This window comes from Oryctolagus cuniculus, chromosome 9, assembly GCF_051225735.1.
Source record: "Oryctolagus cuniculus isolate XC-2025 breed Fujian yellow rabbit chromosome 9, ASM5122573v1, whole genome shotgun sequence".
Classification (NCBI taxonomy): Eukaryota; Metazoa; Chordata; class Mammalia; order Lagomorpha; family Leporidae; genus Oryctolagus; species Oryctolagus cuniculus.
Genome location: NC_142875.1, coordinates 117,198,514 through 117,222,157, shown reverse-complemented (window position 1 = coordinate 117,222,157; position 23,644 = coordinate 117,198,514). Strand labels below are relative to the sequence as shown.

Below are 23,644 nucleotides of genomic sequence, written 5' to 3'. Positions count from 1 at the left end.
TAATCTCTGTGTCTTAATTATTAAAATGTATTCCTATACATACTGCTAGGTCTCTTGAGACCCTAATATTAAATTGGGTATTTAAGGAGATATCTCGCTATGCCATACATTCCGCTGCTTAGAAGATGAGGTCAACACTTTCATCCTTAAAATAAACAGGATGAACCTGATAGAAGATTACACACACACCAGAAGAGGGAAGGTGTGGAATCTGCAAGTGTGTAAAGAGCCAATAAAAATGCATGTGTGGAGATCTGATGAGCTACGCTACCAAGCAGAGAAGAATGCATTATGCATCGCTCAAAAGAACTGCTTCTGTGCTCCTGGGAGCTGCAGCGTCGCAATGTTAGGCTTTATACGGGAGATTCGACACTGTAGAATTAAAAAAAAAAGTTTTTTAAGTAACCAAGACCAGCCTTGCTTACTTTCTCCCTATTCTCTTGTCTCTTGTATTTCAAAGCTCAGTCTTCCAGAAAGCAAACACAGCAGCTACCCAGCAGTGAGCTAACATGGGCGACGGTTTGCCTTACCTTGGGGTGATGGGCCCTGTGTCTGCGATCTATCGTCACATCTCCTCTCTGGATGGGTGAGGACACCTCTGATCTGTAGGTGCGTTGAGGGGAGTAACCCTGGTAAGCAGCCATGGACCCATGGGAAGGTGACGTGGGGATGGAGTGCATGGTCTGGTCCGAAATATTAACCATGGTTTTAGGGCTACTCAAAGTACTGTGTCGAGGGAGGGTGCTCTGCTTATTGTAGAACTGGCGCTGCTGCCACTCGTAGAGCTGCCACATGGTGTCGTCTCTCATTGACCTGCGCTTCTCCTCCGCTCCAGGACCCAGGGTCTTGTCGTGGCCCGAAGGGTTCACACTGCAGATGCTTTCAGGTCTGGTCTTGCTGTTCCTCGGGAGCGTTCTGTAACCTTCAGGGTAGCGGGCCATAATCTGGGCCCTGTGGCTCGGCATATTTCTGGGTAATGTTTGGTAAGAAATTATTCTAAAATCAAAAACCAAAATCCAAGTGTAAAAAAAAGGAAAATTTTTCCAAATTCTGAATTACAGTGCATTTATTTTCTTCTGGTTTAAGTAAAATAGATGTGAGGATATATATATTTTAAAAAGACTAATACATAAGGTATCAATTATAATTATAATCCTTTTATGAAATTCAACTTGATGAGCTCAATACATCAAATAAACAACTTCTGTATCAATTACAGGAAAGACTACTAGTTCCACACAGTATATAATCTGGCTTAAAGAGGAAGGTATTTGCTGGCACCGTGGCTCACTAGGCTAATCCTCCGCCTAGCGGCACCGGCACCCCAGGTTCTAGTCCTGGTCGGGGATTCTGTCCCTGTTGCCCCTCTTCCAGGCCAGCTCTCTGCTGTGGCCCGGGAGGGCAGAGGAGGACGGCCCAAGTACTTGGACCCTGCACCCCATGGGAGACCAGGATAAGTACCTGGCTCCTGCCATCGGATCAGCGCGGTGCGCCGTCCGCGGCGGCCACTGGAGGGTGAACCAACGGCAAAGGAAGACCTTTCTCTCTGTCTCTCTCTCTCTCACTGTCCACTCTGCCTGTCAAAAACAAACCAAACCAAACCAAAACAAAACAAAAAAGAAGGTATTTGTCACACTTCATTTGAAAAACTAGAATGTTGAAGATCTAATCTGAAGTCTGTCCCTGCACCTTCTTTATTTTTACACAAATAAATTCCTGGACTCTCATTCTCACACAACTCATTAGAATAATTAAACAGGATTCCTGGATGGAACATGGAGGTTTCAAACTGCACCGATGGAGCATAAAGAAGGGGAGTGGGCTGTTGCTGGGTGCATGGGCTCCTCTCTCAGAACCACAGCTACTTAACTGGAGGAAGACCACCAGGACTTTGGTGGTGGGAAGGGATACTTTCCCTTCCTAACTTGTCCTGACTTGAAGCGAAGGCTCAAAAACTCATTATTTAAAGACAAAACACTTAAACATGACAATACTTGAGATACAAAACTCAATCCCAGGAATTTTGCAATGTTTCCAACACGCTAATTAATTAACATTTCACTCCAGGAACAGCTATCAATATTTGGGGGTTAGGGGAAAGCTGCCTTTCAAAGCAATCATGCATGTAAAATATAATTCTTTCACAATGCTAAATTTTGGAACTGGATGTGTGATGTGTAATCATATATTACCAAACACAAAGCACAATTTAATTAAAATTTCAGTTCATGATTTTTTTAAAAAGACATTGATAAACATACTCTTTAGAGTTTTCAAAACTATCTTTGTGCTAAAATCTCATACTAGGTCAAATACATTATATGAAAAATTATTTTAAAAAGTTATTAAAATTCTATATAAAGTTAAAATTTATATTTCCTATCTATCTTCAGAGATACCTACAATTACAATTCAAATTATAAAAGCACACATAACCTTTTTATAATAACCATCATTAGAAAAACCTAGGTTAAAAGGAGCAAGGTTAAATCATAAGTATTTCCACAGATATAAATTTCTATTTTAATATTAAATTCAATGTGATTCAATGAACTACGTATGCAAGAGAGTTCAGACCCCAGATCCCAGGTTTCCTGACATCTTATTTCTTTTTTTTAATAGAAAGCTTTTATTTAATTAACATAAATTTCATAGGTACAACTTTTGGATTATAGTGGTTTTTCCTCCCGTAACCACCCTCTCACCCGCAAACCATCCCACCTCCTACTCCCTCTCCAATCCCATTCTTTATTAATTTTCAATTATCTTTACATACAGAAGATCAACTCTATACTAAGTAAAGATTTCAAGTTTGCACCCACACAAACACAAAGTATTAAGTACTGTTTGAAGACTGGTTTTTATCATTAATTCTCACAGTACAACACATTAAGGACAGAGGTCCTACATGGGGAGCAAGTGCACAGTGACTCCTGTTGTTGATTTAACAATTGACACTCTTATTTATGATGTCAGTGATCGCCCGAGGCTCTTCCTGACATCTTCTTTCAATGCTCAGTTAACAACTTTCTCCTAAGTACTGTATTGCAACCATACAGGTTATCTGGGAATTAACCATGCACAACTGTGTGGTGGGATTTTGCTGCCTCCTACTGGGTACTAAAATGTCAGAGATGTTGGTGATGATATGGACCAGAGGGGTCAAAAGACTTTAAGTATAAATTGTTACTTTGTAAGTACTTTTCATCATCTGGGGGTTCTTCATTGATAATCTGGATATCAGAGTTCTTTTTTGTCCCAAAAGCTTATTGTCAGTAACAATACATGAATACCAAAATATTCCAGTAAAAAAAGAAGAAAGATTCCATTGTGATTGGAGGTAATGAATTGGTATTTCAAGTTATAGGACATGCCAGCGATGCAATTCCTGTACAATTTGTGCCTCTTGGGGATAGTAGAACTTTGTTACCTTAATACAGAGGAAGGTCTTATGGTAAATACAAATTCTTTCTCGTGTGTCAAAGCACCCACAAAAAGGATAATGCTGTGAAAAATACAGCAACAGAGAAGCAAAACAAGTAGGAAAACGTTTATCAAAAATCAGGAGACCCAGGCTCTGATACCTGCGTTTCTACTAAGTACTTAGACTTTAAACAAATGACATCTCCTGGGACTCTGAGAAAGTTGATGGTGTCGGAGAGCTGGTGAGCAGACATCTAGTCATCATATCCCTATATTACCATAGTACTCGGGGCTGCAGAGTTCATGGGCCAGCAAGAACTAAAGCGCTGGTCTCCTAATCGCCAAAGCAACACTCTTATTAATTATACCAGGGAGCCTTATACTTCCCCATTTAATGAAAAAAAAATCCTTATATTTAAAAATGCTGCAAAAGGTTATTTGACAACAACAACAAAAAAACTCAACTCTTTTCTGTCTGTATCAATCATTTAAATATGAAAAAGGTACTAAAAAAAATTAAGGGCACAGTCTTAGAATGTTGTCAAAATCTAGGTGGATGACCAACAACAAAAAAACAAGCCAACTCTTTTCTGTCTATGTCAACCACTTAAGTATGAAAAAGACACCCAAAAAAATTAAGGAATTAAGGACACGGTCTTAGAAAACCTAGGTGGTTGATCAACTCAAACTTCCTGGAGTTTTGTATTCTTATCTAGAAGACAATCTGATAATCAAGTCATCCTGGCACTCTAAAACCCTGGGCCTGAATCCTGTATCCAATGTATTTTTAGTTCCTTCAGTTATTCCTCCTAACCTACATGTCTTCCATCATGCTGGTGATTTAAAGCATCTTTACTCAAAAGCTGCTTTGTTCACAACTGAACAAAATGTCCCAGACAAGAACCTCAGCAGTCAGGCCCAGCATCTGACGAGTCTGGAGGGACCAAGAAAGGTCCCGGACACTTTTGTCCAACCAGTAGGAAGAGTTTAATTCTTGCAATGTCCACCATATGTATCCCCTGACCCCATCCCCATCTTTGCTGATAACGTGAAAGCCAGAAACTGGAGAAGGAGCAAACCCAGAGCAGGCGATGCCATGGCCATCTGCTCAGACAGCGTGTCAGCCAGGCACCCAAGTTCCATCCGAGAGAAGCTGCCCTCCTATAAATAAATTTGCCCTGGCACACCTGTTGGTTTGGTCGTTCATAAATTCAAGAAGTATTACAGATGCCTCAGTACGGAAAAGTCTCTAGATCAAGAACTGAACGATATCCTAGAAACATATTCATATGAAGAAGAGACAACCTATCCACTAATCTGTAAACCTGGTGTCCAGGAACTCCCACTCCACTGCCTGTGCCCTGAGGCATTCAGTGTGAGCAGGCCTTGGTGGGGAGACACTGTCGAGGCAAACTGTCAGACCCATCACAGAATCACTCACGACTGGACTGCTTTTCTAGTAAACTCGATTTATTAATACTTCGAAGTTTAATGGCTACTTCTGCCATTGGAGGAACCACTTCTGCAGAGTCTTATTAGAAAATTAGTTTATTATCTAGCAAGTTTATTTGTGGTTCATATGTTTTCTAGCACTGAGGGCTGTTTTTCAAAAAAACTACAATTTCTTTCAGCGCTTTCCTCCAAAGAGATTCAAATTAATCAAAGTGTGATTTGCTTGTAAGTGAAAGCTTCAGAAACACACGCTGTAAGCTCCTTCATCGGGTTTAGGGCCCCATTCACCAGCAGCTGCCTGTCAAACCCCAGGAAACCCTGGCTCTGTGATTCTGCCAGGCAGAACAATGGCTTAAGGCACCATGCATCCTAACAGTGCCTGCACCCACAAAGAAACTTTAAAGCTTTGTTCACAGATGCAGGGATCTACTTTTGACTAAATATTAAACCTTTTTTCTCCCTATCAGAATGTTAATAAGAAAAGAAAGTCTTTCATCAAGGTTTAAAAAAAATGAATTATAACATGAATTACAATAGGCTTCTTTCCACCAATAAAAAACATTCCATTATAAAACACAACAACTATTTCTCTGTGATGAAGTTTACATAATAACGGAGCTGATTTAGTTTAATAATTCAAAACAGACTCTAGCCATTTCCAAAGAACTTAATGGAAGCTGGCATCACGATGAACTGAAAGCTGAGAAGGAATTGAGAGAAAACCTTAGCTTAAAAGAACCTGGGGAGTAGCACTGTGATGGAGTGGGCTAAAGCCTCCACCTGCAGTGCTGGCATCCCATATGGGCACCAGTTCTAGTCCTAGCTGCTCCTTTTCCGATCCAGCTCTTTGCTATAGCTTGGGGAAAAAAGAAGATGGCCTAAGTCCTTGGGCCCCGGCATCCACGTGGCAGACCCGGAAGAAAGCTCCTGGCTCCTGGCTTTAGATTGGCCCAGCTCTGGCTGTTGTGGCCATTTGAGGAGTGAATCCGCGGATGGAAGACCTCTCTCTCTGTCTCTGTAACTCTGCCTTTCAAAATAAATAAATAAATCTTAAAAAAAAAAAAAAAAAAAAAAAAAAGGAGCCGGTGCTGTGGCATAGCAGGTAAGGGCACCGCTTGCAGTGCTGGCATCCCATATGGGTGCTGTTTCAAGACCTGACTGCTCCACTTCTGATCCACCTTTCTGCTACGGCCTGAGAAAAACAAAAGAAAATGGCCAAGTCGTTGGGCCCCTGCATACACATGGGAGACCCAGAAGAAGCTCCTGGCTCCTGGCTTCGGATCTGCCTAATTCCGGCAGTTGCAGCCACTTTGAGAGTAAACCAGCAGATGAAAGACCTTTGCCTCTCTTCCTCTCTAAATCTGCTTTTAAGATAAATAAATAAATCTTTTTAAAAAAAAAAGGAAAGAAAAGAGAAGAAAAGAAAAGTGAGCAGGGCTGGCGTTGTGGTCCAGTGGGATTAACCAGCTGCCAGTGACACCTGTATTCCATATGGTTGCCAGTTCAAGTCCCGGCTGCCCTACATCCTTGCTAATGCATCTGGGAAAGCAGCAGAAGATGTCGAAAGTACTTGGACCCTCCACCCACATGGGAGACCCGGATGGAGTTCCAGGCTCCTCACTATAGCCTGGCCCAACCTCACCTGTGGCCGTTTAAGGAGTGAACCAGTGGACAGAAAAATCTCTCTTTCCTCCTCTTTCTATAACTCTTTCAAATAAATTTAAAAAATAATAAATAAAAAAATCTTAAAAAGGCGAGAATGAAGCCAAATGTTCCCAGGCTTTCGAGGTGCTCTGAGAGAGGGATCTCCACTGACAATGGCAGGTGCCAGATGTCCCAACTGAGCATCACAGCAGGGACGTGCCCACCACCTCCCAAGTTTCACCATCATGACAGATTAATCTTCATCCAGTTACAATATCATCCATGTCATTGTTTTCCGGTTTCCTACCACTGAAGACTTTCAACTCTCCAGTTAACTCTTTTTTTTTTTTTTTTTGATAGGTAGAGTTACAGACAGTGAGAGAGAGAGAAAGAGGGAAAGGTCTTCCTTCCATTGGTTCACCCCCCAAAATGGCCATTATGGCTGGCGCTGCGCCGATCTGAAGCCAGGAGTCAGATGTGTCTTCCTAGTTTCCCATGCGGGTGCAGGCACCCAAGCACTTGGGCCATCCTCCATTGCTCTCCTGGATCACAGCAGAGAGCTGGACTGGAAGAGGAGCAGCTGGGACTAGAACCTGGCGCCCATATGGATGCCGGCACAACAGGTGGAGGATTAACCAAGTGAGCCATGGTGCCAGCCCCTCCAGTTAACTTTTATGTACTAGCACATTAAAGTATTTTGCAGTATTTACTTCTTAAAATGTAAAACTGCTTTTTTTTTTTTTTTAGATTTATTTATTTATTTGAGAGGCAGGGGTTACAGATAAGAGAGAGGGAGAGACAGATAGAACCATCTTCCACCAGCTGGTTCACTCCCCAAATGGTCACAACAGCGGGAGCTGGGCTGATCAGAAAACAGGAGCCAGGAGCTTCCTCCAAGTCTCCCATGTGGATGCAGAGGCCCAAACACCTTCCTAGGCCATTAGCAGAGAGGCGGATCGGAGGAAGAACAGCTAGGACATGAACTCCCACCCATATGGTATGCCAGGGCTGCAGGTGGAGGCTTCACTTACTACACCACCTCTGGCTTTATTCCCATTTTGTTTGCTGGCTCCTGCCCCAATCCCTTTATTCTTTCAATATTCTTTCAGGTTTTCCTTAGTCTTTCTCTTGTCCAGTCTCCCCACTGGATGAATCCGTCTACTCTCCTACTCACCTTTCATTACTTCTGATACACTGATGACACTCCAAAATGAAGCATTCAAGTTCAGATTTCTCTTTGGACACAGACTCAGCGGCACCTCAAACATAACCTGTCCCAGCCGGTCACCACCTTCTCTCTTCCCACATCTTCCAGGTGGAAAGACAGACCACTCCAGATGCCCAGCCAAGAAGCCAGGTAGCATGGCTGATTTCTGTCGACTGCTCAAACTTAAGTCACGAGCAATACTAGTTTGCAACCAAGTACATGGAACAATCAGTCAGTTCTTGTCATTTCCCTGTCTTGAATACAGTCCCTCTCTTTTTCCACATTTCATTCACTCAAGTAACTTTTAAATTTTCCCCAACTGATTCTGCACCAATCCGGAGATCTCTTCTGGCTTATTGTTCTAGCCTGGCTCCTCATCCACTGTCAAAGCGGTGACCACCATGCCATTCTGGACTTCAGACTCCTCTCTCTGCCAAGACATGCATGTCTACTTCCTTTCCTCTAAAAAGGTTTTCTGAACCCTGAAGCTTTATGGTCATGTTGCTGTCACTGAAGTGTGCCCCGACAGCACCCCGTTCTTCCTTCCTTGTTTCTGTCACGCTTTCTCAAACGCTGCCTCTGCTAGACGGTGACCTTGATGAGAACCTGGACCATTTCTTTTCATTATTTGACTTTCTGGCCCCATGGTTATAATATTTCATTATTTTACTTTATGGTCCCACTGTTGTACAATAAATATATGAAGAACAAGCACACACATAAATGAGTAAATACCTAGACCAATAAATGTAACACTTAAGTCATGTGCCTTTCGATTTAAGAAAACCATGGACTGAGACACAGCCAGAGAGCAGGAAGCTGTGCTGTCTTCCAACCACCTCTCTCAGGAATTCCTGGCATTGTGCTGCGCTGCAGAAGCTACTGGAGGAGCAGTTAGAGTAGACTGGTAGGGAGGCAGGAGTCAAATTCTCACTGGCAAATCACAGTTGAGAATTCTAGGAGAAGGTAAAAGTGGCACAGTGGACCAGACATGAACAGGGCAGAAGGAGAAGGCTTACTCCCAACTTCAACCCAGAATCGATCTCTACTTTCAACCCAAGCCTTTCCTTGAACCAGGCCAGGGAGGATGACGCCATTAGTAAAGCTGAGTGACAAAAAAAATGACAGGCAGAGAAAAACACTCATATCTCATCATCATGAACAAAAGAAAGAGTGAAGGAGCTGTAATATGTAAAACACAAATGAAACCTATACTCTCAACTGATAGCTCAGAACCCATCTCCATCAACACAATGTCAAATAAAGCTTTTCATAAAACACTTACCCCCTCGTTTCTTCCTCATGACCCCTCCCCTTCTGGATTTTAATCCACTGCTCCAGCTGCTGCATTGAATTTGTTCTCTGTATGACTCGGTCAGCCTCTGTGTGCAGGGACCCTGTATTTGGGGGGTTGCCACTTCTCAGGTCTGCCAAGCTGACATTGACTGTTTTGTTCTCTGAACTGTTCACACTGACTGCTCTGTAGTGTGCTGTTGGAGCTGGGCACGCTGGCCCGCCATCATATTCAGATGACACAGAATTCAACTTCACGCTATTAATTTTTGTTAAAGGTCTATCTTGACCATCCTTCTGAAATCCGTATTTTTCAGCTTCTAGTGCCTTTTTTTCTTCAAGTTTGCTTATTTCCTTGTTTTTTTGGTTGTTTTGGACCTCTGGTTTAATTAGCACTCGGTGGTTGGGAATATTATTGGTTTCTTTAGTTGGTGCACTTTCAGATGTAATCTTGTCCACTCTGAAATCACAGAATAGTATTATAGTGAATCACATGAAATAATGCACATATTATTTTCTGAGATTAAATCTAGGAAAAATTTGACCTCTTGGAAAACAAAAACAAAACGTAACACCCTGGGAAGGGTCACAAAGGACAAGGCTGACCAAGCCCCAGTGCTGTGGTAGCAACATTCCAGTACAACAACAGAATGTGTTACAAAGCAAACAAAGCACAGAAAGCACTGTAGGATAAAGAGGGATTACGGGCCCACCTTTGGAAACCTGGAAATAAAGCAAGTAAAACTGTCTTTCGGCAGTTAAACCACAAACCCACACTTAAAGGAGTACTAGGTACTTGGTACGAATGATGTGGCTCCTAGCCAGGAGGGTTAGCGTGAGCCTGTTGTGGAAATGGTTGCAACAGGAAATAGAGTTGATGCTATCAAAGGTCTGTGCCCTGTGACTTTCTCTGTCTGCACTCAAGACGACCTGAGCGTGGTGTGAGAGCTCGGGAAGCCAGACTGCCTAGGTTGTGCTCAAAATGCCACCTTTTACTGGCTGCATCTTTGGGCAAAGTTCAAAAACTTATCAGGCCTCAATGTCCTGTTTGGTAAATGGGTGTAACATAGCACCAAGGTCTAAGGGTTGCTGTGAGAACCAACTGAGTAAATCAGTGGCTGGTACAAACCTTATTACCACTGTTATTCCATCCCATTAAGCATTTCTGGAGAATATGGCACCCCTGTCCATCTGCCCAGCGGAAGAACATGCCAGTTAGCAGAGTACGTCTGGGCCACCTGACGGCTTACTGCTCACCATGCCAGGTGGTCTATTTAGGTCTCTGGATGGGAATCAGCATCTCTGAGCCCAATCATTTGTGGTCTCTGACAAGGTCAAGCTGAGCATCTGCAAGTGTATCAAACTGCCAAGATCAAGTCACTCTGGGAGGCCTCAGAGGAACTGGCCAGCCTTCCATGTCTCAATACCTAACAATACTCCTCCTACCCGATCCTACCCATGGGACTGCTGCCCGTTTTTGTGATGTGTGGGAAATACATAGACTCATACAAATATATCTATCTTCAACCATAATTGAAAGCATCTATATCTATCTATTTGTATCTACAGACATACAGTCATTGAGTAAAAAGTGAAAACAAATGTGAAAACTGTTCTTGGGTTGAAATTCTGGACTGCTCATATATTCATTCTTAGGTTAGAAACAAATCATAGTTTCTGGGCTGGAAGGGATATTATTTCACTATGTAGGTTATGGAGTTTCTTTTCCTGGAAGAATAAAAGTCAGAAAATATCCACAAAAAGCACATTTCTCCTTGTTGAATTCTGGGGTGGAGGGTTACTAAATATTTGAAAAGATGTTTCAAACTCATTTGTCTTTAGTCTATCAAAAGCTATCACTTAAAGGTAGAAGTGCATTGACTTTTTTTCCCCAAAGATTTATTATTGAAGAAATATAATCAAAAAAGATATTCGTGATGACTTTCCCTAAGTGGAGGAAAGCTGATTCGAAGTATACTGATCAACATAAATAATGTAAAACTTGTGATCTAATTTTTAAAATAGTTGACACTTGAATCAGTGTAGAAAATTCACTGAGAAATGTAAAGTGAAAAAAACAGGCCTGGAAATGAACATTCTCTATGGAATGTATACCACACTCAGCATTCTTTTATGCTATCAGTGATGTACATACTAGGGGACTATGACATTGTACTTCACAGGGGGAAATATTACATAAATTTTGATGAAATGAAACCATTTAGTTAAAAACTAGATGCTTCATCTCTTAGGTGATATGTCCTGATATGAATTGTAAGTATTCTGGCCACAAGGCAAAGGTAGTCTAATATTTTAAAACTAAACAAGCAAAATTTCCCTATGCTTTAGATAGGAAATACTAGATACCTTCACACGGAATGACCACACCTAAAAGGATGGGATAAACTTGTCAGCAACTGGGAGTAGAAAAAAGGATGTGATTTGCAGAGGTAACAGTGACTGTCTCCAGACTGGACACACAGTGATGCATAATCATTCCTGGGTGACTGAGCCAATTTCACCAACACAACTGGCTGAAGATGGTGACGGGCACATAAATCAACTACTAGGTTGCAAGAAGTCAAACAAACAAAACAAGCAAACAAAAACGCCAACCATCATCTGTATCACCCCGAATTATGAGAATTAACTGTGAGTTTTTAGAGTGGCAAATTCAATAAAAATAAATGGAAATAAGTTAAAATTTTGGGAAAAGTATAACAGATTATTGAAATGACTTGGAAATTCAGATATTTTAGTTATTGACTTCCATATTCTAAAAAATTATCTTCAAATTTTACATTAAATGTAAAACTACTTAAGACTCTAAGTTAATTCTTTTTACTTACACATTTTCTTTACTTCTCAATGCTTACCACCTCATCTTTATGTCCCTTCAGGTAAGTTTTACACCTGGAATTCCAGAAGCAGATTTTCTTTCTATGGGCTCTTAGATTAGACTCTGCGTAGGTAGAGGTGGTTTTCCCTAAAAGTAAGTGCCTAGAGCTCCAACTTAAGTTCTCTTTTTCTTTCTATGCTTTTTCCAGTATCTAATTAGTAGTGAGTGGCTAACTTGATTTAGATTTAATATTTATAAAAACTGCAGAAATATAGCTTCAACTTAAAGTCTTTTAGCCAATAAGGAAGAAAAAAAAAAGACTCAAGATTGACACTGTTAACAATCCCCTAATTTTCTGAGGAGGGGGAAAAGGACCAAACCTGCATGTTGGCATCTTCCTTATGTAAAATACATGCATAATTGTCACTAACAGGAAATAAAAGTTAGTTGTGTTATAAATTTACCTTTAAATTATAGGAATATAATCTCTTAAGAAGTACATTATTCAATTTTTATTTACAGTTTGAGAAACAGATTTCCTCTGATTTTTTCTTTAAAATAATGGAAGAATATTAAAATGATAGTATCATCAAGCAGGGAAAAATACTACACTTAGGTAAATTTTCATAGTGCACATCTGTATCAAGGAATCTTAATACTAAGTTTTCAGAACAAAGAAGGCACAATTCACCAATAAGTGGACAGATTAAAAATCATCTAAATGCTTGATGAACTATTTCTGAATAAACAAATATTAATCCTTTAATAAGTATTAAAGTCTACCAGAAAATGCTGAAGAAATAAAATTCATCAAAACTTACTTTAATTTACTAAACTTCAAAAACCTTCAACATACTATAAAAATATAATTAACTCTATGAAAATAAAAACAATTGAATTATGAAAGTAGATGCTAAGATTCAGGATCTTAAAAAACACTGTCTTAAAGGCTATAAGTCTGCATAGCTTTAAGATAACAATTTAAAATGTACTCACCGGAAATTAAAGGTAATTCTGTAAGAAGAAAGAATATTCAGTTTGAATGTTAGGATTCTAGAGTCACCTCAGTAAGCTGATAAGTGAAAATGAGTAAAGAAGAAGGGTGGAATAAAATGTACGCAATATTTCAAATTAATAAGGTGCATTAAATTAACACAGAACATGAATTAATCCTTGCTTTCTGCGGAACAAAATGATTCCATGTCATGACTATGAAGGTGCTATGTACCACGACAATGGTGTGCCTGCTAGGCATGGAAAACAATGGAAGTGGCGATCAGTATTATTTTCCCTACAGGCCTTTACCTTTTCACAGGTTCTGTCTGCACCAGGGCAGCATCTAACATGGCCTTCATCCACAACTCCATTTCCTTTCCTGTATCAGTGCAGAAATAATAGGTCCGCATGTTTGGATGGGCTGCCTGATTGAAAATGACACGATCATTTTAAAGAAAAATACGGGACTCTGTAAAAGAAAAAGAAAAACAGATAAGTGGTCCCTTGCATAGATCATTACTGTCAAATTTTTAAGAAAGTAGACTTGTCTTTTATGTAAGAAATTGAAATGACGTAAGAAACCATATAATTATTTATCTTGAAAAAGATACACTTAATGCTTTTCCCTTAACTTTATCCCTTTTCTTTTAATTGTGTATACTCTAAAATGTGAGAAGGAGGAAAAGCAGAACTCAGTGGTGCTGTGCCATCTATATGCCTCTGGCAATTTTCATGTATGGCAATTCACTTTTCTTTATTCAAGAATAATGTCCCAGAGCAACCAGCAACAATTAATTCAAATGCACACGTGACAGCGTTTCCCTCTTGTGTTAGCAAGTTCTTCAGTCCTCAAAAGGTGCTGCTATTAAAGTGTTCTGCAGAATCCTTATGCACAGCAATGTACAAAAGTGAGATTTATAAATGATCCAAAATGGTATTTCCTTTCAGGCTGTCAAGGTGCAAGGCCGAAGTGGAAGTATTTTGGTTTCAAGAGGTAGAAGGCTTATGTAACGGGCAGGCAGACTTCCTCTTTCTGGTGGTGCAGTATGCCTCTGTCTGAGAAACAGAAGGAAGTCAAGAAGACTGACACTGATGAGAGCCGGCTACACGAGGGGCAAGCACTGACAGCAGCAGATGGGTCAAGGCAGGAAATGAAAGGCTGAAGTGGGGAACTCTACAGGAGAAAATATTTTTAATTTCTATTGAAAAATGCTTGTAATACTCTCCTGTTAGTCATTCAAAAATAAAGAAAAATAAGCAGAGGTTATTTAAGCTCACTAAGAGGTAATGGAAGAGTACTAAGTATGTAATTACTGTGCTAAATATAAAAAGATGAGAGGAGTAAATCTGGAACCAGATGTCAAATTAATTTAGGATCTTTTTCAGGACATATATAAATTCAATGAACACAGTAATATCATCATATAACAAATCTCACTTGACTATGAAAGAGATGACTACAAGGAAAAAACTCAAAAGGGAACAGCTCAAACAGCCTATGTTGTTGCTGAAGTGTCACCGGACTCTCTGAGTGGGGCTTTAGAAAAATGAGTAGAGACCACTGCCCACATTTGTGATCAATGGAAGGAACTGTGGCCTGGTGGTCACAAGACTTAGGTCTACCCATGACACTGACAAATGCCCCACCTATCTGTCAAATGGAAATCGGTACCCAGCAAGGTGCTATGTTGCACACTTGTGTTCTGCAGCCGTCACTTTAGTTTCCACTTACCATTTCCATAATCCAGAAGCATCAATGTCAGCAGACGTAGTAATGAGGCAGCTCACAAATTCAGAGGAACACCACCAAAGAAGAAAGAATTTGAAATAGCAGTTACTATTCTTGTTACAGATAAAATTGAAATTGGGTGAACCCAGTAATTACAGAGAAAAAAAGACTTCATACACATGGTCACTTTTATTGGTATTTTAACAGTCTAGTAATTTTTTCAGTCTTAAGAACCTAGTAAAAGGTATTACAAATAGTACAAATGAAAAAACATTTGCTAACAAAAATATTTAAATGCATGGCCAAATAATAGTGTTAATATCACACAGTTCTACTTGTGGCTTTACTAATCGTTATTTTTTTAAGTTATCAGCACTGAACTTTGTTATGACATCTAAAATATGTAATTCTGTCTCTCTGGTTGACACTGCTAATTAAGTTTGATAAAAATCTACTTAAATATGAAATTATTCTCCTAGCATGCTCAAGCCATTGCTCGGATACCACCTCTCATTGAGGCCGTGGTCACCCCACACATTAACGTCACCACTGTTTCTTTCCTGTTCTTTCATCTCCATAGATAATGTAACAGATTCAGTTGCCAAATTTTAAGTCAGTTGTAGTCCTGAATGTTCTTTAAAAGTAAGTGGGGCTTTGAAATTTGAATTGATTTAGCAAGGGTATGAACATTTTCACTGTTAAATAACAGCATGTGTTATCCTATTCCCCCTTTTCCTTAAAAATGAGATTTCTATATTAAATCTCTTATAATTCTCAATTTAAAAGTAACTTAATAAACAGGTGGCTTATGAAGTTTATTTTAGCCATAACCATACAGCAAGGAATGCAGCATGGTGACTGAAAACAAAAATTTACCAACTTAAAAGTGGCTTCTTACTGGACAGTGATCTATAAACAAGTGACATCACAGAGATGAGTGGGTATTGCTAGTCATGGCAGGGATCTCACACCTGCCTGGATTTAATGACAGCAGATTAAATTAATGTCTTAACTTCAACGTTCTCTGCAAAGAACCTGTTGAGCATGATGTACTTAGACCTAAGAATATATTTGTAATTGCTCTATTAAGTTTGTAAACGTACATGTATTATGCAGATAAACATTTGCTATCTTTCCCAGTACTCTTTCACCAAATTCATTATGAAAAACCTCAATCATGGAGTCACACTGAAAGAACAGCACAGTGATCACCAGGATGTCCATGGCCACACTAATGAAGCATTAGCACCTGGACAGACTTGCTTTACACAGAACCATCTGAGAGCATGGACATGAAGACATGTGACCCCTGACCACTGCAGAATGTGCTTCCTGATCCAAGGGGCAATCTCCTACAGAATCCTAAGATTGTTAGTGAACAATTTTAAATATATAAATTGTCGTTCCCCCACGAAGACGGGGAGCGACATAATGGTGCCGTGACTCGGATATGAAGCCTAGGCAGGGCTTAGTGTTGCTCCTCCACGAAGAGGGGGAGCGACATAATGGTGCCGTGACTCGGATAGAAAACCTAGGACGGATAGAAAACCTAGGACGGATAGAAAACCTAGGACGGATAGGAAACCTAACTCGGATAGGAAACCTAGGACGGATAGGAAACTTAGGAGGGAAGAAACGGGAAGAAGCAGGAAAATACCGGAGAGAGAGACTAGCAAAGAGCCTAGGTGCCGGAAGAAGCTATTGAAAGCCTAGGCATAGACTCGGATATGGACTGTGGGAAAGAAGTTAGGATTGAAAGCGAAAGTGAAAGCTTTCATAGACTCGGATGCGGACTATGGCGGGGAAGCTAGGAGATTGAAAGTGAAAGTGAAACCTGGAGGAGGCTTGGACTCGGATACGGACTGTGGGGAGAAGCCAGGAGAAATGAGAGGAATATTGTTGGAAGAAAACTTGGGGAAACATACCGGGTAGAGAAAAATGTTAGGGAAATTGAAGCCGCGGGGGGCAGGCCGAGGCGGAAACGGAAGCCACTTTGGGGTTCTCAAGTTAGCCCGGGAATAGGGGGCGAAAAGTTGAAACCAGAAGCTGAAACGTGAGCCAGGTTGGGATCCGTCTGATTAGCCCGGGGAGCAAAGGACGGGAAGCCAAACCGTGGGGCGGAGACGTACGCTGGGTTGAATTCGCCAGGCTAGCCCGGGGAACTTAGATTGAATGCTAGTGGCGGACACGTGAGCTACGCTGTGTTACTCGCGGAAGCCGCCGCGTGCAGAGAGAGCACGGGGCGTGAGTAGATAGGGAACGGGGCTGGCGTAGGCCGTGGTTCAGACGCGAAAGGGTTAAGCGTGGAGACCGCGGAGCGCACGAAGCCAAGCCGCGCAAAGCCGAGCCGCGCAGATGAGGCGCGGGCTGAAGCGGCGCAGAGCCGGGAACCCGCCGGCAGGGCGAGGCGCCGGAAAGCCGCAGGGATAAGAGAAACAGAAGTTTTAGAAGTAAAGTGAGAAAAATAGGAATGCTGGAAGATAGAAGTAAAATGGGAGAAATAGGAATGCCCGGAGATAGAGAAATAGAGAAATAAAAAGGCCTCCCTACAACACTGCAATGTGAGAGCTTGGATTCGGTCTGCCTAATCAAGTGAGGCGATGAGCACCTGCGGGCAGCTAGCAGCTTATGCGCCGCAGGTCACCGAAGACAGGCACGAATTAACATCAGTAAGGCTTCCCCACAATACAACAATATTAAGCTTGGATTCGGTCTGCCTGAATTAAGGCGGTAAGCGCCAGCAAGCAGCTCGACCAGAGTATGAGCTGCAGGTCACCGAAGATAGGCACGAACCAACACTAATAAGTCTCCCCCACAATAAGGCAATGAGAAGGCTTGGATTCGGTTTGCCTGATAGGTCTTGTAAGTCCCCTGCAGGCAGAGCAGAGCATGCGCTGCAGGGCACCGAACACAGGCACGCATCAGCGCCTAAAAACCTCCTCACAACATGGCGAAGAGAGGACCCGGATTCGGTTTGCCTGATAGGACTTGTAAGAGCCTGTGGCAACTCTAGCAAGTAGAGCAGAGTGTGTGCCGCGGGACACCGAAGACAGGCGCGTATCAACGCCAAAAAATAAAAAGAAAGGGGGATCTGTGGGGAGCAATCCGGACTGGACTAAGTTACTGGAATTAAGACTTATTCTATGCATCTGCTCTCCTGTGGGGAGCAGCCCGGACTGGACTAAGTTACTGGAATTAAGACTTATTCTATGCATCTGCTCTCCCACAATATGGCGCTGGGAGAGAAGTAAACAGCTTCCGCACAGCTGCCTCCAGTTCAACCAATAAACTGTAGGACTTGCTCCTGATTGGAGAGCGGCGTACTCGGCGTGTGGGCAGCCGAGTTGGGATTGGCGGAGGAGGACTATAAAGGAGGAGAGAGACGGCATGCACCGGGAACATCTATGGGGAACATCTAAGGGAACCCGTGCAGCCCCCGAGAAGAGCCGGCCGGCGGAGTGCCACTCCCCTGCGGAAGTGGGGAATGTGGCCAGGGGGAACTGCCCTTCCACGGAGGTGGAAGGGATAGTAGCCAACCCGGGAAGAACCAGCAGCAAACCCGGGGAGGGCCGAGCAGACGAAAGAACAGCGCAGGGTCCTGTGTCGTTCCTCCACGAAGAGGGGGAGCGACATAATGGTGCCGTGACTCGGATGTGAAGCCTAGGCAGGGTTTAGTGTCGTTCCCCCATGAAGACGGGGAGCGACATAAATCACTGCAATAACCTACGGGTCAATATCCATTTGTAAATCAACGCAAGCATCAAACACAGTACACGGTTTCCTTACCTTAAAAGCATATTTGCGGTTGATGTGATCCTCAGAGGTAAGCATCGCTATTTGAAAGCTAGGCAACAGAATGCTTCCCAGGATGCCTTCTTCCTTCTCATCTGAGAGACAACCAAGCAACTGATTAGAATATTCAGTGTTCTCAGAAAGCAGAATTCATTCCCTCAAACTTCATTTTGGGCAACTCCAAAGGTTCTTGGATGGGAGAGATCTTCAAGAAAGTTCACAGAAAACGTTTATTCTCAAAAAACTATGGATGGACTTTAATTTTTTTCCCCACTAAACTAATCTTTTAATTCCATTTCTCCATGAACTCTCTGAAGTGCCTCTGTATGAATAGATTATATTCACACGCAGGCACAGTCGTAAATGAAAGGATCAGACAGCAGAAGGACATATACTTCCTTCCGTGAGCTTCCCTGTCCTCAGCAAATCACAACTCGTCTGACACTGCAAATGACGTCATTAGCCATAACACAGCAGACATTTGCACACAGGCTGCACCCTACACAGCCGCATTACACTGGATTCTCTGAAAATATGTTAACATGTAAGTAGTGTCGTGGGAACAAAAAAAGTTAACCCACCACATTTCTGGTAAGATTCAAATACCCAGCCATTGCAATTCTAGACAAACATGGGTTGCATTCTCAAATCCTGCAGTCTTTGCTCAGATCTGTCACCCATGAGGCCTGCCTTGACTGCTTCCCATCCTAACCCACGCCAGGACCCTCTACTGTCCTTTGAGAACCTTATTTCCTATCCTCAACACCTGCAACAGACTCTGTGTTTCAGTTATTTATCTCTCTCGTCCCATTAGAATGAAATCTCCATGAAGACACCTGGCATGGCAGTAGTAGATGCTCAAGAACATTGGCTGGATAAATACATACATTAACATTTTTAAACTGCTATAAAACTGCATATTTTTAGAAACATATAATTTGGAAGGTTTGCTTTTACTAGTCATTCAGATGTACAATAAAGCTAAGGGAATACATTACAGGCCTGTAAGGCAAGCACTTAAAATATACCTGGGAAGAATCACAAAACATTAATCTTGACACAGCACAGATTTGCATTATTAACTTGCTGCCTGGAGGCAGAGATGTTTATGAAACTTGAAATGTACAGTTCACTGTTGTGGACCCATAAGACAAATTAATAAAGACATGCATTGGGCCGATGAACTCACCAAGGAGAAAAGTCATAAATGGGAAATAATTCTTATTATGCTTGATGCGTATTTAGAAACAAAATGATGACAAACTTATTAAAGGATTTTATTTATTTCCTCCTCATTTCGATAGCATATAGTGAAACTTCAAACAGGGAAGAAGTTAAATATATGGAGGTTCTTTTCATTACTTTTCTTAAAATGATGGAAGAAAACTGCTTTGGGATTGGGGCATAGTAGTTTAAACCTCCGCCTGCAGCACCGGCATCCCATATGGGCACTGCTACTAGTTCTGCTCCTTCACTTCCCATCCAGCTCTCTGCTAAGGCCTGGGAAAGCAGTGGAAGATGGCCCAAGTCCTTGGGTCCCTGCATCTATGTGGGACACCAGGAAGAAGCTCCTGGCTCCCGGCTTTGGATTGACCCAACCACTTGGGGAAGGAACCAGAGAGAATGGAAGACCTCTCTCTTTGTCTCTCTTTCTGTAACTTTCCCTCTCAAATAAATAAATAAAATAATAATAATAATAATAATAATAAAAAAACCAAACTTCTTGCTTCTACTATACTCTGTTCATTCAGGTACAATTTGTGCCTTTTTTTAATCCTTTTTTTTTTTTGGCGGTTTATTTATTTATTTGAGAGGTAGAGTTACAAACAGAGAGGGAGAGACTGAGAGAAAAAGAAGTCTTTCCATTCACTGGTTCACTCCCCAAATGGCTGCAGGGGTTGGAGCTGGGCCAATCCAATGTCAGGAGTCAGGAACCTCTTCTGGGTCTTGCACTCAGATGTAGGGGCCCAAGCACTTGGGCCACCTTCTACTGCTTTCCCAGGCCACAGCAGAGACCTGGATCAGAAGTGGAGCAGCCAGGACTCGAACTAGTGCCTGTATGGGATGCTGGCACTGCCGGCAGTAGTTTTACTGGCCATGCCACAACACTGGTCCTGGCTGACCTTACCAAAAAGAAAAGAAAAGAAAACAAAAGAAAACCAACCAAACAAACAAACAAAAAAAAACAAAAACAGTGAAGATCAAACTAGAAGGTAAAAGAAAAAGATGGAAAGCAGTCATCAATTATGGAGGATGTGATAATTGGAGGAATGAACCATACCTAATGTTGAAGCTAATTTTAGTGTTTATATAAATCAATCAGAACCAGCTCTTTAAGTCATCTTTATTAACACACCACTTTTATCCAATAATGCATTTTCTATGTCTCACAGCAAAAGGATCTTGCCTAAAGTTGCCTAAAGATACGTACAGCACAGGGGGATTTCCCTGAAATCCCTGGATTCCTTGGGCTGTTTTCCCGTCTGACATTAACTGTGAGATCTTGGGTGAATTACTGACACTCACATAGTACATCACTTTTAGCATCTATAAAACTGGGGATACGGCCAGTGTTGTGACACAGCAGGTTAAGCTGCCACCTATGATGCCAGCATCCCATTAACAGTGCTGTTTTGTGTTCTGGCTGTTCCACTTCCAATCTAGCTCCTTGCTAATGTGCCTGAGAAAACACAGAAGATGGCCCAAGTACTTGGGCCCAGAGTTCCAAGATCCTGGGTTTGACCTGACTCAGCCCTGGTTTCTGAGGCCATGTGTAGAGTGAACTAGCAAATGGAAGATCTCTCTCTGCCTTTCAAATAAATAATACAAAAACAAACAAACAAACAACCCAAAAAACATGGGGGTTAACAGGACTCACCTTAAAAGATTATTATGAGGGGTAAGTAACTTAATTTATATAAATAACTCAAAAAATAAGTCAATTTCAATGAGTTTTCCCATTACACTGAATATAAATATCATTGCATATAAAATCTGCCCTCTATCCAATGACCATGCCAGGAGTTCTTGACTATAATCTTTCAAGGCTCCTACTCATGGATTCTTTTGTTTTGTCCTCTATCAAATCTAATCTAAGTCTTGTCTTAACTTTCTGTCACCTAGAGCCTTCACACACTGCCCACCAAAGAGAAGCACTTAACAGTGTTAGCAGAATGAACAGACTCACCTTAAGGTTGGCTGAGACTTTTTTGAGAAGGTCTGGCAGCCCCCTCCCCCTCTGCCCCATCCTCCTTCCTCCCCCTCCATGCCACAGCTGGTGGTCCCAACCACATGCCTGAATAAGCCCCCAAGGACTAGTCTCCCTCACAGTTTGCTTCCTAGGAACACACTCTGCGATAGAAACAGGAACAATCTCAACATTTTATTAGATTCAAATGATATTTTGGATCCCCCATTTCTACTTTAGTTTTAAAGATGTTTGAGAACAAGGTCAGAAATATAGACTATCACAGCTGGGTAAATATTTTATTACCAGTTACCATTTCTAATCTAGAACACTTCTATGCTATGTTCACTCTAGTTCAAGTGCTACAGCAACTTTTTCAAAACATGTACCTGACTCTATTACAGAACACTATTCTTATGTTTAAGACGGAGTTCTTATTGATTAGGATGGCAAACAAATGTTCTTTGTGCCTTCTCGATCTATCTTTGAAGCCTTCCATCCTACTGGGTCTTCAGACATAACCCTCATCCCAGCAATGTAAGCCCTGAGTGGAGTTTTACAAATAAGCCGAGTATACTCATGCTGTGCACCTAAGTTCTGCATCCAGATCGCCCTTCTTCCCTGGTCCTCCCGTCACAGACCTGGCCAATACTCCTCCAGCGTAACTGAGCACCTGCCTTGACATTCTTCCCAGTTCTTCCAGACTCCTTCAGCTACTCTTTACAGCCCACTACTAATAAGGAGTCTGCTGCATACTTTTTATTTGTTGAACTCTTTGTTTAGCAGAACATTAAGCCTTTCTCCACCATGTTAAAACTAAGTTATCTCAAAAATAGTAAATAAAATATTAAGTTGAAAAACATTAATAAAAAGGGCTTCCTGTTGTCTGCCACCCTAGTCTCTGCCGTCATCACTTGGTAGGGCAACTCCTAACTAGGTTCCCTGTCCTTTTCTTTCTCCTCTACAATCCAGGCCCCAATAGTACTTTAGGTGAGCTTTTAAAACTGTTACGTCAAAGCGTATCATTTCTATACTTAAATATTATTTCCTCAGAAGATTTATGGTAGAATCTAAATTCGGATAGAGTGCTGCCTGGTGTGACGTCCAGTTCTCCCATCTGCCAGCCCCGCAGCTTCATATACTGGTTTCTCTGGGCACATCAATATTCTGAACACCTTCCTACTCCACAGAGCCTTTAGAACAGTCACCCGCCCTCCCAAGCCCCCTGCTCTGCAAGCTCCCCATTCTCACTTAGATCTTGCTGTCTAAAACATTGGCTAGAAGTCCTGACCCAAGAAGTTTCTCACGCCCCCGTTTCAGAGACTGGCCTTTGCTGTCCTAAAGGCATTTATCAGGTTCTTGCTCGTTTCTATGAGCGTTTTTATTGTCTCCCTGACGGCTCTACGATCTAAACTTCAGGAGAGCTTCCTCACACTGTTTCCCGACAGCACCTGGAATAAAGATGGTCCTGGTAAATAATCAATGCTTATTAAATGAGCTAAGTGCCGTGGTGTGTTTTGTCAACAGACTGACTGCAGAACACTCTACGTGCCCTATAACCAGGGATTCACAATATGCCTGCTGCGTGGCAGTGAACAGTTTGAACTTGGACTTCCATCTACCATAAAAAAGAAGTCAATCATTTAGTTTCTGCCTGATTTTCCGTTTCTGTCAAACATGAATAAGCCCGCCAAAAAATTCTGACAGCACACTTTGTATGTCAGTGGACCAGATGCACTGAGAGGCACGGAAAGAATGAATAGGGCCACTGTCTTCAGCATTTAGGGGAAGAAGCTATCGGGCAGGGTGGGGCAGGGGTCAAACACTTGGGACTGAGAGAACAGTGATTAATGGTACCAGCTCTGGGGTCGCTGCCTGGGCTCAAACCCTGGCTGTGTCCCAACAAGTTGAGAGACCTCAGGCAGACTATTTGACCTCTCAGTGTTAGTCTTCGGCAAAAATGGGCACAATCAGATTTCCCACCTTATCAGGTGGCTTGAGGATTAGATGAATGAAATCATCCGGGTAACATGCTCAGCAAAGTAAACACTAAAAAAAAAAGTATATATATGTAATATATAA

The 23,644-nt window shown here is 41.8% G+C and overlaps 1 protein-coding gene across 33 annotated transcripts in view; it reads right to left on the bottom strand.

Moving 5' to 3' along the window:
* PLEKHA5 (pleckstrin homology domain containing A5) overlaps window positions 1-23,644 on the bottom strand; it is a 262,716-nt gene that overhangs the window by 79,356 nt on the left and 159,716 nt on the right. For 19 of the 33 annotated variants that reach the window (XM_051850802.3, XM_070048483.2, XM_051850812.3 and 16 more), the window contains 4 exons: window positions 18,370-18,470; window positions 13,164-13,279; window positions 9,012-9,479; window positions 531-996 (listed from right to left, as the gene is read on the bottom strand). In XM_051850802.3, the coding sequence (XP_051706762.2) occupies window positions 531-996; window positions 9,012-9,479; window positions 13,164-13,279; window positions 18,370-18,470 (1,151 nt within the window). Of the gene's footprint in view, window positions 1-530; window positions 997-9,011; window positions 9,480-12,854; window positions 12,873-13,163; window positions 13,280-18,369; window positions 18,471-23,644 lie in introns of all 33 variants that reach the window. The other 14 variants (XM_089303894.1, XM_051850800.2, XM_051850805.2 and 11 more) reach the window with 1 other exon arrangement.